The 16,751-nt window shown below is 37.7% G+C and overlaps 1 protein-coding gene across 3 annotated transcripts in view; it reads left to right on the top strand.

Annotated features, from left to right (window-relative positions):
- Positions 1-16,751, top strand: part of ADAMTS3 (ADAM metallopeptidase with thrombospondin type 1 motif 3) — a 286,648-nt gene that overhangs the window by 215,867 nt on the left and 54,030 nt on the right. For all 3 annotated transcript variants that reach the window (XM_059067187.2, XM_067035816.1, XM_067035815.1), the window contains exon 5: positions 437-636. In XM_059067187.2, the coding sequence (XP_058923170.1) occupies positions 437-636 (200 nt within the window). The remainder of the gene's footprint in view (positions 1-436; positions 637-16,751) is intronic.

Raw genomic sequence — 16,751 nt, 5'->3', positions numbered from 1 at the left:
CCAAATTCCACACTCCATAATTGAAGTAACTTAACCACTGTAAACTTACCAGTCTGTGAACTTGAAATTTATAGTCTCCATTTATTTAATAGCTACTTAGCCCGCGTATGTTCTGCACCCTTTGGCTCTGCACTGAGGATACAGCTGGAGGAAGACTAGATACTCTGTTCCTCCTGGAACAGTCGGTCTGGCTGGTGGCACTGCTTCTATGCAGTAATATTATTTTGCCCTCAATGTTGCTGTTCTGTGTTGAATTTATAGGAGGTCTATCTGAACACATGCATGTGCACATTATTTAAGGAATAAACTGAAAAGCTACATCTTGGTGACTATGGATGATAATTATAGGCCCCCAAGAAAATCTTTTTTTGTAAGAAGTTACTAGAAGGCCCATTGAGGAAACTGAAATGCCTGGGTTCCTTTTGTTTCTTAATAGAATCGGATCTGGAAGGCCTTGATGATCTAGGTACTGTTTACAGCAGCGTTGACCAGCAGCTGAATGAAGCCATGAGGCAACGCAGACACGCGGGAGAAAACGATTACAACATCGAGGTGCTCCTGGGAGTGGATGACTCTGTGGTCCGTTTCCATGGCAAAGAGCACGTCCAAAACTACCTCCTCACCCTGATGAACATTGTGAGTAGTGACTCCTTTTTGAGGTTTTTGTGATCTTTTAATTCACTTCCCCTGTTTTGCTAGAGTCTTTTGGAAACCTCTGTGACGTCTCCCATGACTGCACCCCACATCCAAAATGTGTCCATAACTGCATTCAATTCAAATATTGATCTACATATTTAACATACAAGATAGTTCTTTCCAGCATCATTTTGCATCCCAGGATGATGAGGAATTATTTAGGCCTGCTAACTCTGTGTGGATGCTTGTTGTTAGAGCTTTTGAATAGAGTAATGTTTTTCAACATTACAATTGAAGGTAATATGTGTACAAAGCACAGTCAGCCCTTGGCACAGTGCTGCCCTGGAAGTTATAAAGGACTCTTTTTAAATTTGTTCTTTATGTCTTCTTTATTAGCCTTACTCTTGTCCAGAAGAAATTTAGTCAGTATCCTCAAACTGGTGTTCTTTTTTCCTTGTGAACTGGCAGAGAGCAGTTGAGAAGAAATAATATATAAATCATCTATTTCTAAAAGATAATTGAGATTGTAGTATACTCTATTTTATATGTTTTATTTTCTAGAATTGTAAAATACGTATTATATTGATCTGGCAAATTTAGTACCTAAGCCTATTCTCTCTTTCAGCTTTTGACTTTTAATGTAATTCTTTGGGTATTTTACCTTCATTTTTTCCATACTTAAAATTAGATTTCCAAGAATTATACTGGAGAAGAAAAATTATCAGTTTTACTTATCATGAGTTTATTCATCCTAATACTGAAGCCAATATATTAAAAATATATTTTGTTCATTGACATGCCAATGTAGAAAATTCTATATATACCATGTCTCTGTGAAATGGAAAATGAGTATAGAAACTCAGACACATTTTTATTTGTTCATTGGCACTAATTCCCATTATGAAGACTGATTATCACACAGAAAACAAATTCCTGTGGAGATGTTGTTTTTACTTGCATTATGCATTGTGCCCCTGGGCTGCTTTCTCCTACCACTAGAGAGGCAGTCAATCAGGATAGACCTAGACCCTAAGGGTTGCTCAGACCTACAGGAGGCTCTTAGAGTAATGCAGCAGAGACTCAATACAGTCCTTGGCCTCACAGTACTTATAATTTTGTCAAGGATAAAAAAAGATGCAAAAAAATGCAAAGGCTGAGCGATAAAAGGCATGCTATTGTTAAGATATATCGGGAGGCACTGCATTATAAATTCTTCAAGACTTTAGAGGGAGCAACAGTCATCAAGTTGTGAAGTGTTGAGAGTATTAAATTGGGACGTAGAGGAGGCAGTGACGTTACCTCTAGCTCTGTTCCTGGTTGACTTCATGACCTTAGATAGTCATGTCCCTTCCTGGGGTTTAGTTTCTGTATTCATAAAATTGAAAGACTGTACAAGATGTTCACTAATTCTCTAATTCATCAGGAAGCTGGAGGTTAAATTGGGTCTTTAGGGCTTTGTTTTCGGGGGTTTTTTCATTTGTTTTCTTTAGTTTTTTAAAGGGCACATGGAATTGTAAAGGTTTTCTAGGTAGACTCCATTGACAAGAAAGTAGAAATGAATATAGTATATTCACCAGACAGTAAGCTTAGGTGTCAAGGAATAAAGTGCTGCAGTTTTGGTTTTATAACCATCGAAAAAGGACTTTTGTTTTTAATACCATTAAATAGGTTAAGTAATAGGCTGAGTCTCTGGCTCAAATACTAGAAATTATTCTAAAGCTAATTGAGCATCAGAGAATGGAACTGGAAAAGAGAAAATAATTTTTCAAACTTAATAAGTTCATTGCATCTGAAGTAATTAATGTAGGTAGAGGTCTTGAGAAGATAATAATAACAGTCCCCCCTTCCCTTCCCAAGTTTAGAGCAAACTGAAAGATAGACGTGGTGAACAGACAGATGGAGAATAAATAGTTTTATTATTTATAAGAGCTGAATTGCCTATGAGTTAAATTTATAGCCACAAAGATTTTTCTTATTCTAAATCAGTGATTCTCAGTGAAGAGCACTTTGTCCCAGCCCCTTCCATCAGGGATATTTGGCAATGTTTGCAGACATTTTTGGTTGTCATAACTGGGAAAGGATGCTACTCCCACTAGTAAGAGACACCAGGGATGCTGCTAAACCACCTACAACACAAGGGCAGCCCTACATAATAAAGGAATATGAATTATCCAGTCCAAAACATCAACAGTGCTAAGGTTTAGAAACCTTGTTCTAAATTAGACAATCTTACTCACAACCCCCCATCTCTATCTGACTAGATAATTTCAAGTTTCCTTTATAGGACAAGAGCTTTAAGCATGACAGATAGAAGACTGAATCTCTTTCTTTCCTCCCCGCCAACCCCCATTGCCCTATTGTAGACTGTTAGATCTACAACACTGAGATGAGCATGCCCTATCCCAAATTTATCAATTAAATAAGAGTTGAAGGCATGAAGAAAAGCAATAATGATATTCTAATGAAACTACCTCACGGAAATTTGAAGCCAAGAAAATTGTTTTTTTTCCCTAACGGTGTTGGAATAATTATTAACTCCTATGCTAGCCATTTTATGACTTCCTATGGTTACCTAAAATAATGGCTCACCAAACTCAAGCCCTACACAAACACAGAGGCTTTCTTTTTGTTTTGGGGGCTTTTTTTGTGGTATACGGGCCTCTCACTGTTGCGGCCTCTCCCGTTGCGGAGCACAGGCTCCGGACGCGCAGGCTCAGTGGCCATGGCTCACGGGCCTAGCCGCTCCGCGGCACGTGGGATCCTCCCGGACCGGGGCACGAACCCGTGTCCCCTGTATCGGCAGGCGGACTCTCAACCACTGCTCCACCAGGGAAGCCCACAGAGGCTTTCTTTACATGCCACATAGGTTCAGACAGAAACTGTAGAAGAAATTGACAGCAAAAAGTGTATTTCCTGGGCTTCCCTGGTGGCGCAGTGGTTGAGTCTGCCTGCCGATGCAGGGGACACGGGTTCGCGCACCGGTCTGGGAAGATCCCGCAGGCCGTGGAGTGGCTGGGCCCGTGAGCCATGGCCGCTGGGCCTGCGCGTCCGGAGCCTGAGCTCCGCAACGGGAGAGGCCACAGCAGTGAGAGGCCCGCGTACCACAAAAAAAAAAAAAAAAAAAAGTGTATTTCCTTGCACTGATATGGGGAGAAACGTGTCCCTATGGTAGAGGGAAAGCACAGTTTCCGTTAGTCTCCTTTGGTACCTTTACCTTAGTTAACTAGTCAGCAAATACGCTCTTCTTTTAGTTTACCTGGTAGTCAAATATAGTCTCCGTATCAAAACCTAGGTGATATTTACCACATAGTTCCTGAACCAAGGGAGTACTTTGAGGTCCCAGTGATTTGCTTCATGGTTGTGTCTTTAATTTAAACTGAACTCCTTTTCAAAGGGATGCTCGTATTTTATTTCATACTTTCTTATCTTGAAAAGGATTCTTAAATTATTAAATGTTAAGCATATATTTAATGAAAGAATGGATAAATGAACAAATGAGTGTAAATAACAGAGGTAGATTATGAACAATCTTGAGAGGCAGAAACTTTGGACTTGAAATAAGAGGATATAAATGACAAATGAAGGCTTTAATCAGCTTAACAATATAATGAAAGCAGTGTTTAGGAAGTAAATTAGCATTTATTGGGTGTCTATATTTTTTTCAAGTGTATTGCAAGATGGGAATTATTATTACCTTTTTTTTCTAGAGAAAACAGAGGTTTTAAAATGTCAATAAAATTGAGGTAAATTTTTTAAATTATTTGAAGTTTGTAAAAGAGTCTCAGATAATGATAATGTGGTGATGGTAACCATCAAAAGAAGACAGGGTGGAGCTTCTGTGTTCGTGAACACATCACAGTGCTGGGAGGGTGAAAGCCTGCAAAGAGCATGGAAGCTCTGTACCCCTCCCCCAAAACCTTGCTTTATGCATCTCTTCCATTTGGCTGTTCCTGAGCTGCATCCTTTATTTTAAACACCTGTAAATGTGTAGGAGGCGGCAGACTATGGAGGAAAGGCAAGACAGTCTTGGGTCTAAGCCTTCCCAAGGTGAGAGGCCTTGTAGGTACAAGTAGTAACTTCTCAATGCCTCGGTTTCCTCACCAGTGAGATGGGGATAGCAGTCCTATGCTCACAGGAGAGTTCTAAAGAAGAAAGGAGAGTGTGAACATAGCATGTCTAGAACTGAGAAGGTGCTTAGCAGATGGCCAGTTGTTATTTGCTCAACTGTTGTGGGAGATCTAAACAAGGAGCACAGCCTCCCACCCGCATTTGATGCCCCTGGTTTTCCCAGACTCTCAGGGCAGAAAACACCAAGGGATTTTCTCAGGGTGATGTATGGAGCCTGGGATGGAGCCCCATCTCAGCCCCCAATCTCATGAAACCTGTTCTCTTTTGCCACTGATGAGCCTGGATCAAAATCTGGAGAGAAAGGGATGCAGACCTCACTGAACTGGTTTCATTGTCAAGAATAACCTGGAGAGGCAGGCAGGCACAAAGCCTTGCTCCCTTCCTGGGACCATTTTCTCCAAAAAGAAAGAGTCTTACACTGCTGGAGGAGGTGCAACAAAGCCTGTTGTGTCCAGGGAATAGACAAAGACCCATTGCGTCTAGGGGAAGGGTAGAAGAAAAAAACTCTACCCCAGTGTTTAGGGCAGAAACAGGTCTTGGGGGAAAGCAGCTGCCATGCTGTGAGAACACTCAAGCATCTCTGTGGAGAGGCTCATGTGAAGAAAAACTGATACCTCTGGCCAACAGCCAGCATCACTTTGCCATCTGTACAGGTAAGCCACCTTAAAGGTGAAATCCAAGATATGAAAACAACCTAATTGTCAAGCCATGGATGAATGAACAAAGAAAATGAGGTTTATACACAAAATGGAATATTATTCCACCTTAAAGAAGAAAATCCTGCTACTGGCAACAACATGGGTGGACTAGGAGGCCATTATGATAAATGAATAAGCCAGACACAAAAAGACAAATACTGCATAATCTCACTTATATGTGGAATCTAAAATATTCAGACTTATAGAAGCAGAGACTAGAATGATAATTGCCAGGAAGCAGAGGGAGTAGGAAAATGAGGAGGAGATGGTCACAGAGTACAAAGTTTCAATTACACAAAACAAGTTCTGGAGATCTACTATGTAGCCTAGTGCCTATAGCTTACAATACTATATTGTATACTTAAAATTTTCTAGGAGGGTAGATACTATGTTAGGTGTTCTTACCACAAAAAAAAATTCATTAATAATAAAGGAGCAGGAGGAAACTTTGGGAGGTGATGGATATGTCTACAGTCTTGATGGTGATGTTAGTTTCGTGGGTGTGTATTTATTCCCAAACTCATTGAGTTATATACATTAAATATGTACAGCTTTTTACATGTCAATCATACCTCAATAAAAGTGGCTTTAAAAAATAATAAAATGAAAAACAAAAGTGGAATCCTTATATCTTTTGACCCCAGTCAAGCCTTCAGTTGAACAGCCCCAGCTGACATCTGACTTTGACTTCATGAGAAAAAGCAAGCTAGAATCACCCAGCCAAGTTTTGCTTCCAAATTCCTGACCCATGGAAACTGCGAGAGAATAAATTATTGCCTCTGCTTTAACAAGGTAGAAGGAGGAGGAGGTAGGGTTATTGGGCGGTGAAGCTTGTTTAGAAAATGCATTATATTTAATTTTAACTCAGATTAATCATAGTTTAAGTGTAACCAAGGAAAACACTTAAAACACAGTATATTATATGTCATGAGTCATGTTAAATAGCTTTGGTTTATCTGCTATTTTAGATTAACCATACTAGTTGCCACCTCTTTGACACAAATATGTTTCATTTTAGGGCCGTATTGCCTAGTGATAGTGGTGACTGTGCATATGAATGTGGTAAAGTTCCATAGGTGATTTGTTGTGCGAATCTGGGGATTTGAACACTGGAAAGACAGCTCACTAAATTAACACTTTTCTCTGGGGGCTCAAGGGTCAAGTGAACAAGTCTGAACAGGCCCCAGATGATTTTGATATGACTCCTTAAGAGGGGAGAGTTGCCCTCCACCCATGCCGCAGCTCCTTTGCGAAAGAATCAGTGAAGGCGAGAATTGTCCGTTGCCTTCCATCTCCTTTTATTTTTAACTCTTCCTTTTTGTAGATCTCGAAATTTCTCCCAGACTCATCTATAAAGAAAAAATAAACAGATATGAATATATTTTAAAAGAGCATGAGTAATGCCCAGTCTTAGATTATTGAGAAGCTTTTTATATTTCAAATAAAAGATATATGATATATAGTAAGTCTTTTTTAGGATCTCGTGTCGTATCTTGTTATACTGAGAGATTTTTGTTTTACTATTTTGTAACTGCTGACTTCTGGAAAAGTGGTTCTCAGCTGTGAAGCATATCTCCTTCTACAAATGTTGATCCATTGCCTACTATGGGCAAGGCCTACCTTAGACGTAGAGTATAAATATCCCAATGAACACAATAGAAATTCTCTGCCGTCTTGGTGCTTGGACTAGGAGAAAAGTAATAGTCAAAAGAAGAAATAAATGTGTAATATTTGGTAGTAATAACTTCCAAGAAGAAATATAGATAAGAGTAAAGGGGTATTGTTGAGGAGAGAGAAGGAGGGGCTACTTTGAATAGGAAGTTAGGGAAAACATCTCTGACATATCATGTAGGCAGAGATTCAGGCATTCTGTGAAGAAGAGAACCAGGCAAAAAACTGAAGAAAGAGTGGTCTGGTCTGATGAATCATGAACTGTAAGAAAAAAGCTGCAGAATCAAGAAAAAGCTACCAAATCAGGAGTGTTTGGGATACAGACTTAAGAGTTATTGTTTTTCAAGCATAATGGGTAATTTTGATGAACACCCCTAGTTAAAAATCACAGTAGGACAATAAAGGACAAGAACTGAGAGGAGAGAATGGGGGGAAAATCTTTGACAGTAAAGAAATAGAAATGAAATTCCTTAGAATGAAAAATGTAAGTAATTAGACTATCCTGGAAATTTCCCCAAAATTTTGTTTTTCTTTGTATCTTGATAGCCAAACACTGTTGGCAGAAATTTGTTATCTGAGCTACCTTGAAGCTCAGCTTACTGAACCCTGAGTATTCTAGGCTGGTAAGAACTTTTTCTCGAGCTGAATATAGTTTTCTTTTTAAAGTCTTTTGACTTGATAATTACTAACTCAAGGGCTTTATGCCCTTATACTATTTCTTTTTTATGAGATATGTCTTAACTGCTGCAGGGGAAAACATAAACCTTGCTGAGAGGAAAACCAGTGAAATGAAAGGAATAGGTACCAGGTCTTCTTTCTTAATATATGATGGAAAAGAATGGTTCCTGGCATTATTCTGAAGGTAAAAGGAGGAAATGCCCTAAAAAGTTTTAAAATGGTCTTGACTTACAATCGTAAAAGGCAAGGTGGAAGGCTATTTAATGATCAAGAACAAAAGAAAGTAGAATTTCAAAGACTAATTCTATCATATAAATTTTTCATCGCTGAAGTCTAATGTCCTATAACTCAAGCAAGATTCATGAAGCTCCTTCTAAGAAATCAGTTTAGTGTGATTTACTATAATAGAAGTCTCTTTTCCAATGTGTTTGTCTCTTCAGCCATTTGTTCTCTCTGCCAGAGGTCCTTTAGGTAAAAGATACCATTGACATGTCCTAGCATAGAATCATACTTTAGAACTCAGGAGGAAACAATAGAGGTGATCCTCTCTAACATTTCCTTTTTGAAGATTATGGAGACTGAGGATAATTGTTAGGTTACTTACCTAGTGTCAAATACCTAGTTGCAGGGCCAGACTGGTTTTGTCTCTGGCTCCCATTTTAATTCCATGTCACTTCAACATTTATGTTAATAGTCAGTAGTACACAGTTTTCAAAAATATGTTTGAAGGACACTCTGTGATGAGAATTGAAGAACATATGTACTCATTAATGCTTCAGATGCACCACTAAAAAAAGTAGGCTATAGGGATTCCCTGGTAGTGCAGTGGTTGAGAGTCCACCTGCCGATGCAGGGGACACAGGTTTGTGCCCCGGTCCGGGAGGATCCCACATGCCGCGGAGCGGCTGGGCCCGTGAGCCATGGCCGCTGAGCCTGCGCATCTGGAGTCTCTGCTCCGCAACAGGAGAGGCCACAACAGTGAGAGGCCCGCGTACCGCAAAAAAAAAAAAAAAAAAAAAAAAAAAAAGTAGGCTATAATGTTAACTACTGTGTAACATCAGGAATGAAGAAAATGCTGACTTTTACTCTTTTCTTAATTTTCTGGCCTGGTCCATAATCATCACCTCAAACCTCAAAACTCCAACTAATCAAAATAATACAGCAGTCATAATGTATGTATTAGTAGATAAGAACAGTGGTTTTGAATTTTTTTCGAGTCTTGGATTTATTTACGAATTTGAGGCAAACCATGAAAATTGTACTTAAGGGGAAAATAATACTTACCATTTAAGAAAAACAAAGCCCACTTGAAACTCATCTAGGTTAAGAACCCTGTTGTAGACCCAAATTAAAGTAGCTCCCAATTGCCAAATCTGAGATAATATGAGAAAAAAAAAGATAATAATGAATTATAATACATACAACAAAAGAAAGTCTCTATATTTTAAACTTTTATTGGAGTATAGTAACTTTACAATGTTGCATTAGTTTCTATTGTACAGCAAAGTGAATCAGCTATATGTATGCATATATCCCCTCTTTTTTGGATTTCTTTCCCATTTAGGTCACCACAGAGCATTGAGTAGAATTCCCTGTGCTATACAGTACGTTCTCATTAGGTATCTATTTTATACATAGTATCAATAGTGTATATATGTCAATCCCAGTCTCCCAATTCATCCCACCACCACCCCTTTCCCCCTTGGTATGCATACGTTTGTTCTCTATGTCCATGTCTCTGTTTCTGCTTTGTAAATAAGATCGTCTATACCAATTTTTTCAGATTCCACATATATGCATTAATATACGATATTTCTTTTTCTCTTTCTGACTTACTTCACTCTGTATGACAGACTCTAGGTCCATCCACGTCTCTACAAATGACCCAATGTCATTACTTTTTATGGCTGAGTAATATTCCATTGTATATAGGTACCACATCTTCTTTTATCCATTCCTCTGTTGATGGACATTTAGGTTGTTTCCATGTCCTGGCTACTGTAAACAGTGCTGCAATGAACATTGGGGTGCATGTGTCTTTTTGAATTATGGTTTTCTCTAAATGTAAGGCCAGACACTATAAAATTCTTAGAGGAAAACATAGGCAGAACACTCTTTGACATAAATCACAGCAAGATCTTTTTTGACCCACCTCCTAGAGTAATGAGAATAAAAACAAAAATAAACAAATGGGACCTAATGAAACTTAAAAGCTTTTGCACAGCAAAGGAAACCATAAACAAGATGAAAAGACAGCCCTCATAATGGGAGAAAATATTTGCAAATGAAGCAATGGACAAAGGATTTATCTCCAAAATATACAAACAGCTCATGTAGCTCAGTATCAAAAAAACAAACAACCCAATCCAAAAATGGGCAGAAACGCTAAATAGACATTTCTCCAGAGAAGACATACAGATGGCCAACAGACACAAGAAAAAATGCTCAACATCACTCATTATTAGAGAAATGCAAATCAACACTACAATGAGGTATCACCTCACACCAGTGAGAATGGCCATCATCAAAATGTCTACAAACAATAAATGCTGGAGAGGGTGTGGAGAAAAGGGAACTCTCTTGCACTGTTGGTGGGAATGTAAATTGATACAGCCACTGTGGAGAACAGTATGGAGGTTCCTTAAAAAACTAAAAATAGAACTACCATGTGACCCAGCAATCCCACTGCTGGGCATATACACACAAGAAATTCTTGTGAATTACTACTGATGCAAATAAATGACTATGTAAATTATTGCCTAATATAATATAATAATTGACTAAGTAAATGGGGGACATTTCTTCCCTATAGTAGAACTCCAGCTAATAAATGTAGCAGAAATGATAGAAATTTTAAAAATTGCCAGTTATGAAACACTACAGTAATAATTTTTGCAGAGAAGTACCATCAACGAATAACAAAATTAGTGGACGAAAATATAATGAGAAACTGGATCTATACATAGTCTCAAAGTATCTCCTCACAAAGGACTTATTAATCACAAAGGGAAAATGAGTAACTTTACATTTGTGAAACCTGGCAGACAGCATCTTAACCACAGGGTCAAAGTTAATCTTACCCCTAATGAGTCACATTAACATCCTGTGCTCTAGAGGGCACAGTATCACTTCTGTGCTATTATAGCTCATAACAGAATATAATCATGAGGAGCCATCAGAATAACTCAAATTGAGGGGCATTCTACAAACAAACTGACCAGTACTCTTCAAAACTCTCAGGGTCATGAAAGAAAAACTGAGGAACTGTCCCAGATTCAGGAAGACTAAGAAGATATGGCAACCAAATGTCATAGATTGGATCATGGACCAAATAAAGGATATTAGTGGGACAATTGACAAAATTTTAAGTGCGTCTTTAGATTAGTTAATTGTATCACATTAATATTAATTTTCTGGATTTGTACTGTATACTGTGATTTTGATAAATGTTAGCATTTGAAGAACCTGGGTGAAGGGTATGTGGAAATTCTTTGTTCTATATTTTCACCCTTTTTTGTAAGTCAAATTATTTCAGAATGAACTTAAAGATAAAATTAAATGCATTAAAAGAAGCCCTTATTTGATTTTTCCCTTGTTTCATTTACTGTGTTTTTAACTCTTAAAGTTTATAATATAAAATGATATTTTGGGGAGACTTCAATTATGGGTAGAGATATGTTGTCAGAGAGAGTGACTTGTGTATTTTTGCTAAGCACAACATGAGAAAATATGCAATGAATATGTGCTATAATAGTAAATAAGATCAATATTGAAATATTGAAAACCATTACTCTTAAACATCAACTTTCATTAAAGCCTAAGTGACATATAATATGTATTTTAAGTGTACCAGTTTGATGAAGTTTTATTAAAAATTATATTTTTTTGTTTCAGCCTAGTTTTCTTCCAGATACCTTCAGAGTTGAGAGCAAACAAATTGAGTCTTGACTGTCTGTCCTTCCTTTTCTCAGTAAACAACTCTCTTAGGCATTCAGTTATTCAAACCAGAAACCTAATATGATAGAGATGCTTTTCCCCCTTGGGGATGCACTTTACTAGGGGAAATTAGGTTTGTAAATTAGTATGTATAAAGCAATCTAGAAAGTGCTAATTGACTGAAAGAAAGTACAGATTCTGTGCTATGGAGGAAGAATATTAGAGATGTCTTTGAAGTAGAGGAATGAGGAAGGATATGAGGAAGAAGTATGCTTGAACTAGGCCTTGAATGTTAGTTAGAAGTTAGGTCTTTGAAGATGAATGACAGGGAATTCCAGACAGAGAAGATAGTTGAATATTCAAAGCTCCAAAAAGATGCATAGTATATACTTGAATTTGGGTACATATAGGTTGCATGAAGGAAATTAATGCAAAATAAGAAAATGAAGATAGATAGATAGCAATTACAGAACTTCGCAGAGAGGTTTCTCTTCTTTGTTTAGTTCTATTTAAGAACTAGTTATTGAGCCAATATTAGGTGGATATTTACTATGTTTAAGACATTGGGAGAATGTAAAGAAATTCTTGGCAGGTTAAGACCATGAAGCACAGAGTTCAGTAAAGGTGATGAAATGAAGACCGCTCTTCTAAATATTAGTTTGATTTGAAGGAAATACAAGCTGGTGCTAGAGGATCATGCCATTTTGCTGTTGTTGTTGCTGGAACTGGTTAGTTTTTTACCAAATTATTGAGTGAAAGTCAATTAAAAGGACATAAAAGACATATGTTCCATCTACTCTAATCCTTTTGGAAGCTAGAATTTCTCTCAGCCGCTACAACACCTAACTAGTATTTACCATCATTTGTCTTGACTCTGGGGATCATTGGCACTTTTCTTTCTTCACATATTCACTTTTACACATTTTAGTGATGAAGGTTGAAGGCATCACTATCTTATTGTTATCCTTTCTTTGTCTCTTGGAATGCTTTTCTTTTTAATATATCCATTTATGATAGGATAAAGGAAAGGTTAGAGAAGTATTAAGATTCCAAGATTGACTAAAATTTAACTTGCTTCCAAAAGCAATCCAAAAAGTAGATCCTGTGTTGGTTTTCACAGTTGTTAATAAATTGGCATCAGAATTTGAAATCCACATATATTGGGATTACTGGGCGAAATATCACATGAATATAATTTGTGTAAAAGTGAATCTATTCATTAAACACTTATTGAACCATCAGTACAATGATCCCTGCCCTCAAGAAGCTTATAATATAAAAGAAAAACCAAGAATTATGGGATTTCCCATTTGGAAGAACTATAAAAAGCATATTATTACAATCCCTTCACTTTATAGATGACGAAATAACAGCACAAGTATTCTATACTGTTTCGGTTACAGCGTTTATTGTTCGGCAGAAGAAATAAGATACGTTGGCTTCAGAAAACCTCATCTTTTCACAATTTCTTTTGTGTTCAGAACCAAGGCAATGGGTAATAGGTACCCTGGCAATTAAAATCCACCTTCATGCCTTTGTTCTTTGGTCTCTCCAAAATAACTTCTTCCCATTGTTCCTTCCTCCCCCTGCATCCCCATTTTTCTTTTCTGGTAATATTTCATTTATCAAGATCAGGATCAAATATCAACTCCTGTGAACCTTAAACAACTTATCCCCTCCTTATTATAAAATGTGTGAATTCCCTGGCAGCAGCTCTCGGATAGGTTGTTTTCTCCTTGGGTGCAGTTACTACACATTATTAAGGTTCATATTTACAGTGTCTAAAACACTGTCTGCCACATTGCCACATCCAATAAAATTTTAACTGGTTTAGTATTTTAACAAATATTTTAATGCTGTTTACCAAGCATTTAGTTGAGAACACAAAAGACAGAACATATATTCAGATTACAGATTGGTGGGGAAATCAAATAAACACATCACAGATTGTGATAAGAGCTATGCAGGGAACGAACAGTTTGCTTGGAAAGGGAATAACAGGGCTAATGGGTGATAGGGATTATACATAGACAAGATGGTCAAGAAAGCCACTGTGGCTCGAGTCCAGTGTACAAGGAGTCAGGTGCAGCTTGAAGAAGAGGGCAAGCACCTTTCAGGTCATGGGAGGAGATTGAATTCAATTTGAAGCAAATTCATGGAAAGCCATTGAAAGCCTCTTTCTGTGTTGTAAAGAATAGATGGCAGCGATCTAGGGACGATGAGGACAGATCAATTAGAAATCAACTGTAGATGTCTAGGCAAGAGAAGATGGTTTACTGGACAATGGTGATTGCAATAATAAGGGAGTACTGATAGTAAAATCAATAGAATTTGTCAGTGGATCAAATAGGGGGCTGAAGGAAAGGGAGGAATCCACCATGATTTACACTTTTCTGGTTTGAATACTGCTGGATGATGGTGCCATTCATGTAGATGGGGTAGTCTATGAAAAAAAATAGATTGTGTGGAATCAAAGTTAATGATGAAGTCTTTGAAGATGTTTGAAATTATCTAGTTTCAGGTCTAGATTCAAAAGAATGATTTAATGTTGTTAAGGATGGAGGCTTATACTACTACCAACTAAATTTTAGCCTTTGCTCTGTGCCTGGTCCTGTGCTAAATACTCCCCAAGAATTATAGAAAATTCTTCAACTATGAAATATGTTCATTTTCAGTCCTAGTTTGTAAACTAAGAGATTGAGATTTAGAGCGTTTAGGTGACCTTTCCAGAGTCAGACAGATAATAGGTGGCACAGCCAAGACTTGAGCCAGTACAGATCTTTCTGCCTTCAGAATCCAGTGCTCTTCCTCCCTAAGATTCACTACCTCTTGTTAGAAAATCGAGGCATTTTGTATATCCATTGCCAGATAAAACTCTGATGTCTTTCCTTCACTCATTCCTGTGTCTTGTTAGAATACCATTCAAGTCATTGAAGTTGAGAATTCAGTTGTCTGGTTGAATGAATCAGCTAGCAATCTAGTTTAAGATTCTCCCTAACAGGGTGATAAAGCAGATTCTGCACTTAAGGGTGTGGGTTGTTTTCTTTCAATGTGCCAGATATTCCCTGTCACCAACACTTTGCTGTGGCAGGTATCCTTGTCATTTGCTAAGATCTATGAAGTGATCTAGGTCTGTTGTGCCCTGCAGAGAATTGAGTCAATGCTTTAATCTCAGGATTTACCAAAAGAAAAGAAAACAATTCATTTAAAAGGATGGCTCTCAGTATGAAAAAAAATCTTGTAATTACAAGTACTCATTAATAATTAAAAGAGAATTCAATTTTTTCATATTCTGAAATTGGCCATCTGTGATGGACAATGAACTAGTAACTCACAGATGTGTTTTCTGGACATGGCAAGCTTCCCTACTTAATACTCTTACAAGAAAATTTGTACTCCATGGAAGTACTCTAGTCCTAACAGAGCATTAATGGGCTTATTCTAGGGTTAGCAAATAAATGTGGTTATTGGTTACTTAGTGATGATTCGGTCTCTACACTGCTTTTAATTTCTTAACTAGTGTTTCTGAAAATGCTGCATGTGAGTGCAAGGCAGATTTATCTGGGGAGTATACATGTTCAGGCAACTTGAGCAAATCACACACCAGTTTTCTATTTTGGGTTATTATCTTTAGTTATCTTTAATCCATTTTTTTACAATTGAATTCACATCAGTCTTCTAGACATTTATTTACCTAGCATACATACCCTCCCATAGGCCAAGTCCTGTTAGATTCTAGGGAGGCAAAAATTAATAAAATTTAGCTCCTTTTCACAAGAAGCTAATTCTAGCAGTGAAATAAAATCAAGAAATAATAATTAAAAGTGTTAGTTTCTTCAAAAGATTCAGCCACAATGTACTGTGTAAACATTAATTGAAAAGAAAGGGATGTGGTTTGGCAAATAATGCCGTTGGCAAATGAAATCTTCATAGAGGATGTGCCACCTGAGTTGGACTTTAAAGACTGAAGTGGCATTTCCCAGCTAGAAAAAGAGAAGATGGGTTTTGGAAGATGGGGAACAGATTTTAAAAGGATTCTAAAAGTGGTAGCTCATAATGCCTTTGCAGCCACTGGAGGTGTATCTGTAGGTGAAATTGAAGAGTATTTAGGGGAGATGGCAGATGAGGCTGGGTAGAGCATCTGGGGCTACCTTTAGAAAAATGTAGATGCCATCCCAAGGAGTTTAAATTTCACCTTGCTAATGATGAGGGTTAATGAAAAGGGTTTTAAAGAAGATTAGTCTGTGTTTGAAAAAGAGAATTATGGATGAATTTGAATGATTTGGAGGAAGACTCTGTTAGACACTGTGCTATAAACATAGACACATAGTATCTAAGTGCCAGAATTAGGGGACAAACCATAGTTCATCTGGCTGCAAACTCCTTATGGTTTACACTACCCCTCCCTGCCTCAACAAATTGCCTTAATGTCTCCAATGTGGACTGAACACACCAGGTCAGAGAGACACTGTGGAGTAATAACGCATCAGTTCAGCTGCCCCTTAGATAAACATGTATGCCTTCCCTGGAATATCCTGGACCTGTCATTCTCGAACACAATCCCTGCATCACAGGTTAAATTAATATGACATGATATCCACACAGTGTTGCTGCTTCAGAGGGCCCTTTGATTTTTTTTTTTAGATTTATTTATTTTATCAAAAAAATTTTTTAACATCTTTACTGAGTATAATTGCTTTACAGTGGTGTGTTAGTTTCTGCTTTATAACAAAGTGAATCAGTTATACATATACATGTGTCCCCATATCTCTTCCCTCTTGTGTCTCCCTCCCTCCCACCCTCCCTATCCCACCCCTCTAGGTGGTCACAAAGCACTGAGCTGATCTCCCTGTGCTATGCGGCTGCTTCCTACTAGCTATCTATTTTACGTTTGGTAGTGTATATATGTCCATGCCATTCTCTCATTTTGTCCCAGCTTATCCTTCCCCCGCCCATATCCTCAAGTCCATTCTCTGGTAGGTCTGCATCTTTCTTCCCATCTTG

This window comes from Kogia breviceps, chromosome 6 (assembly GCF_026419965.1).
Source record: "Kogia breviceps isolate mKogBre1 chromosome 6, mKogBre1 haplotype 1, whole genome shotgun sequence".
Lineage (NCBI taxonomy): Eukaryota > Metazoa > Chordata > Mammalia > Artiodactyla > Physeteridae > Kogia > Kogia breviceps.
This window is presented reverse-complemented; position numbering and strand designations above follow the sequence as displayed.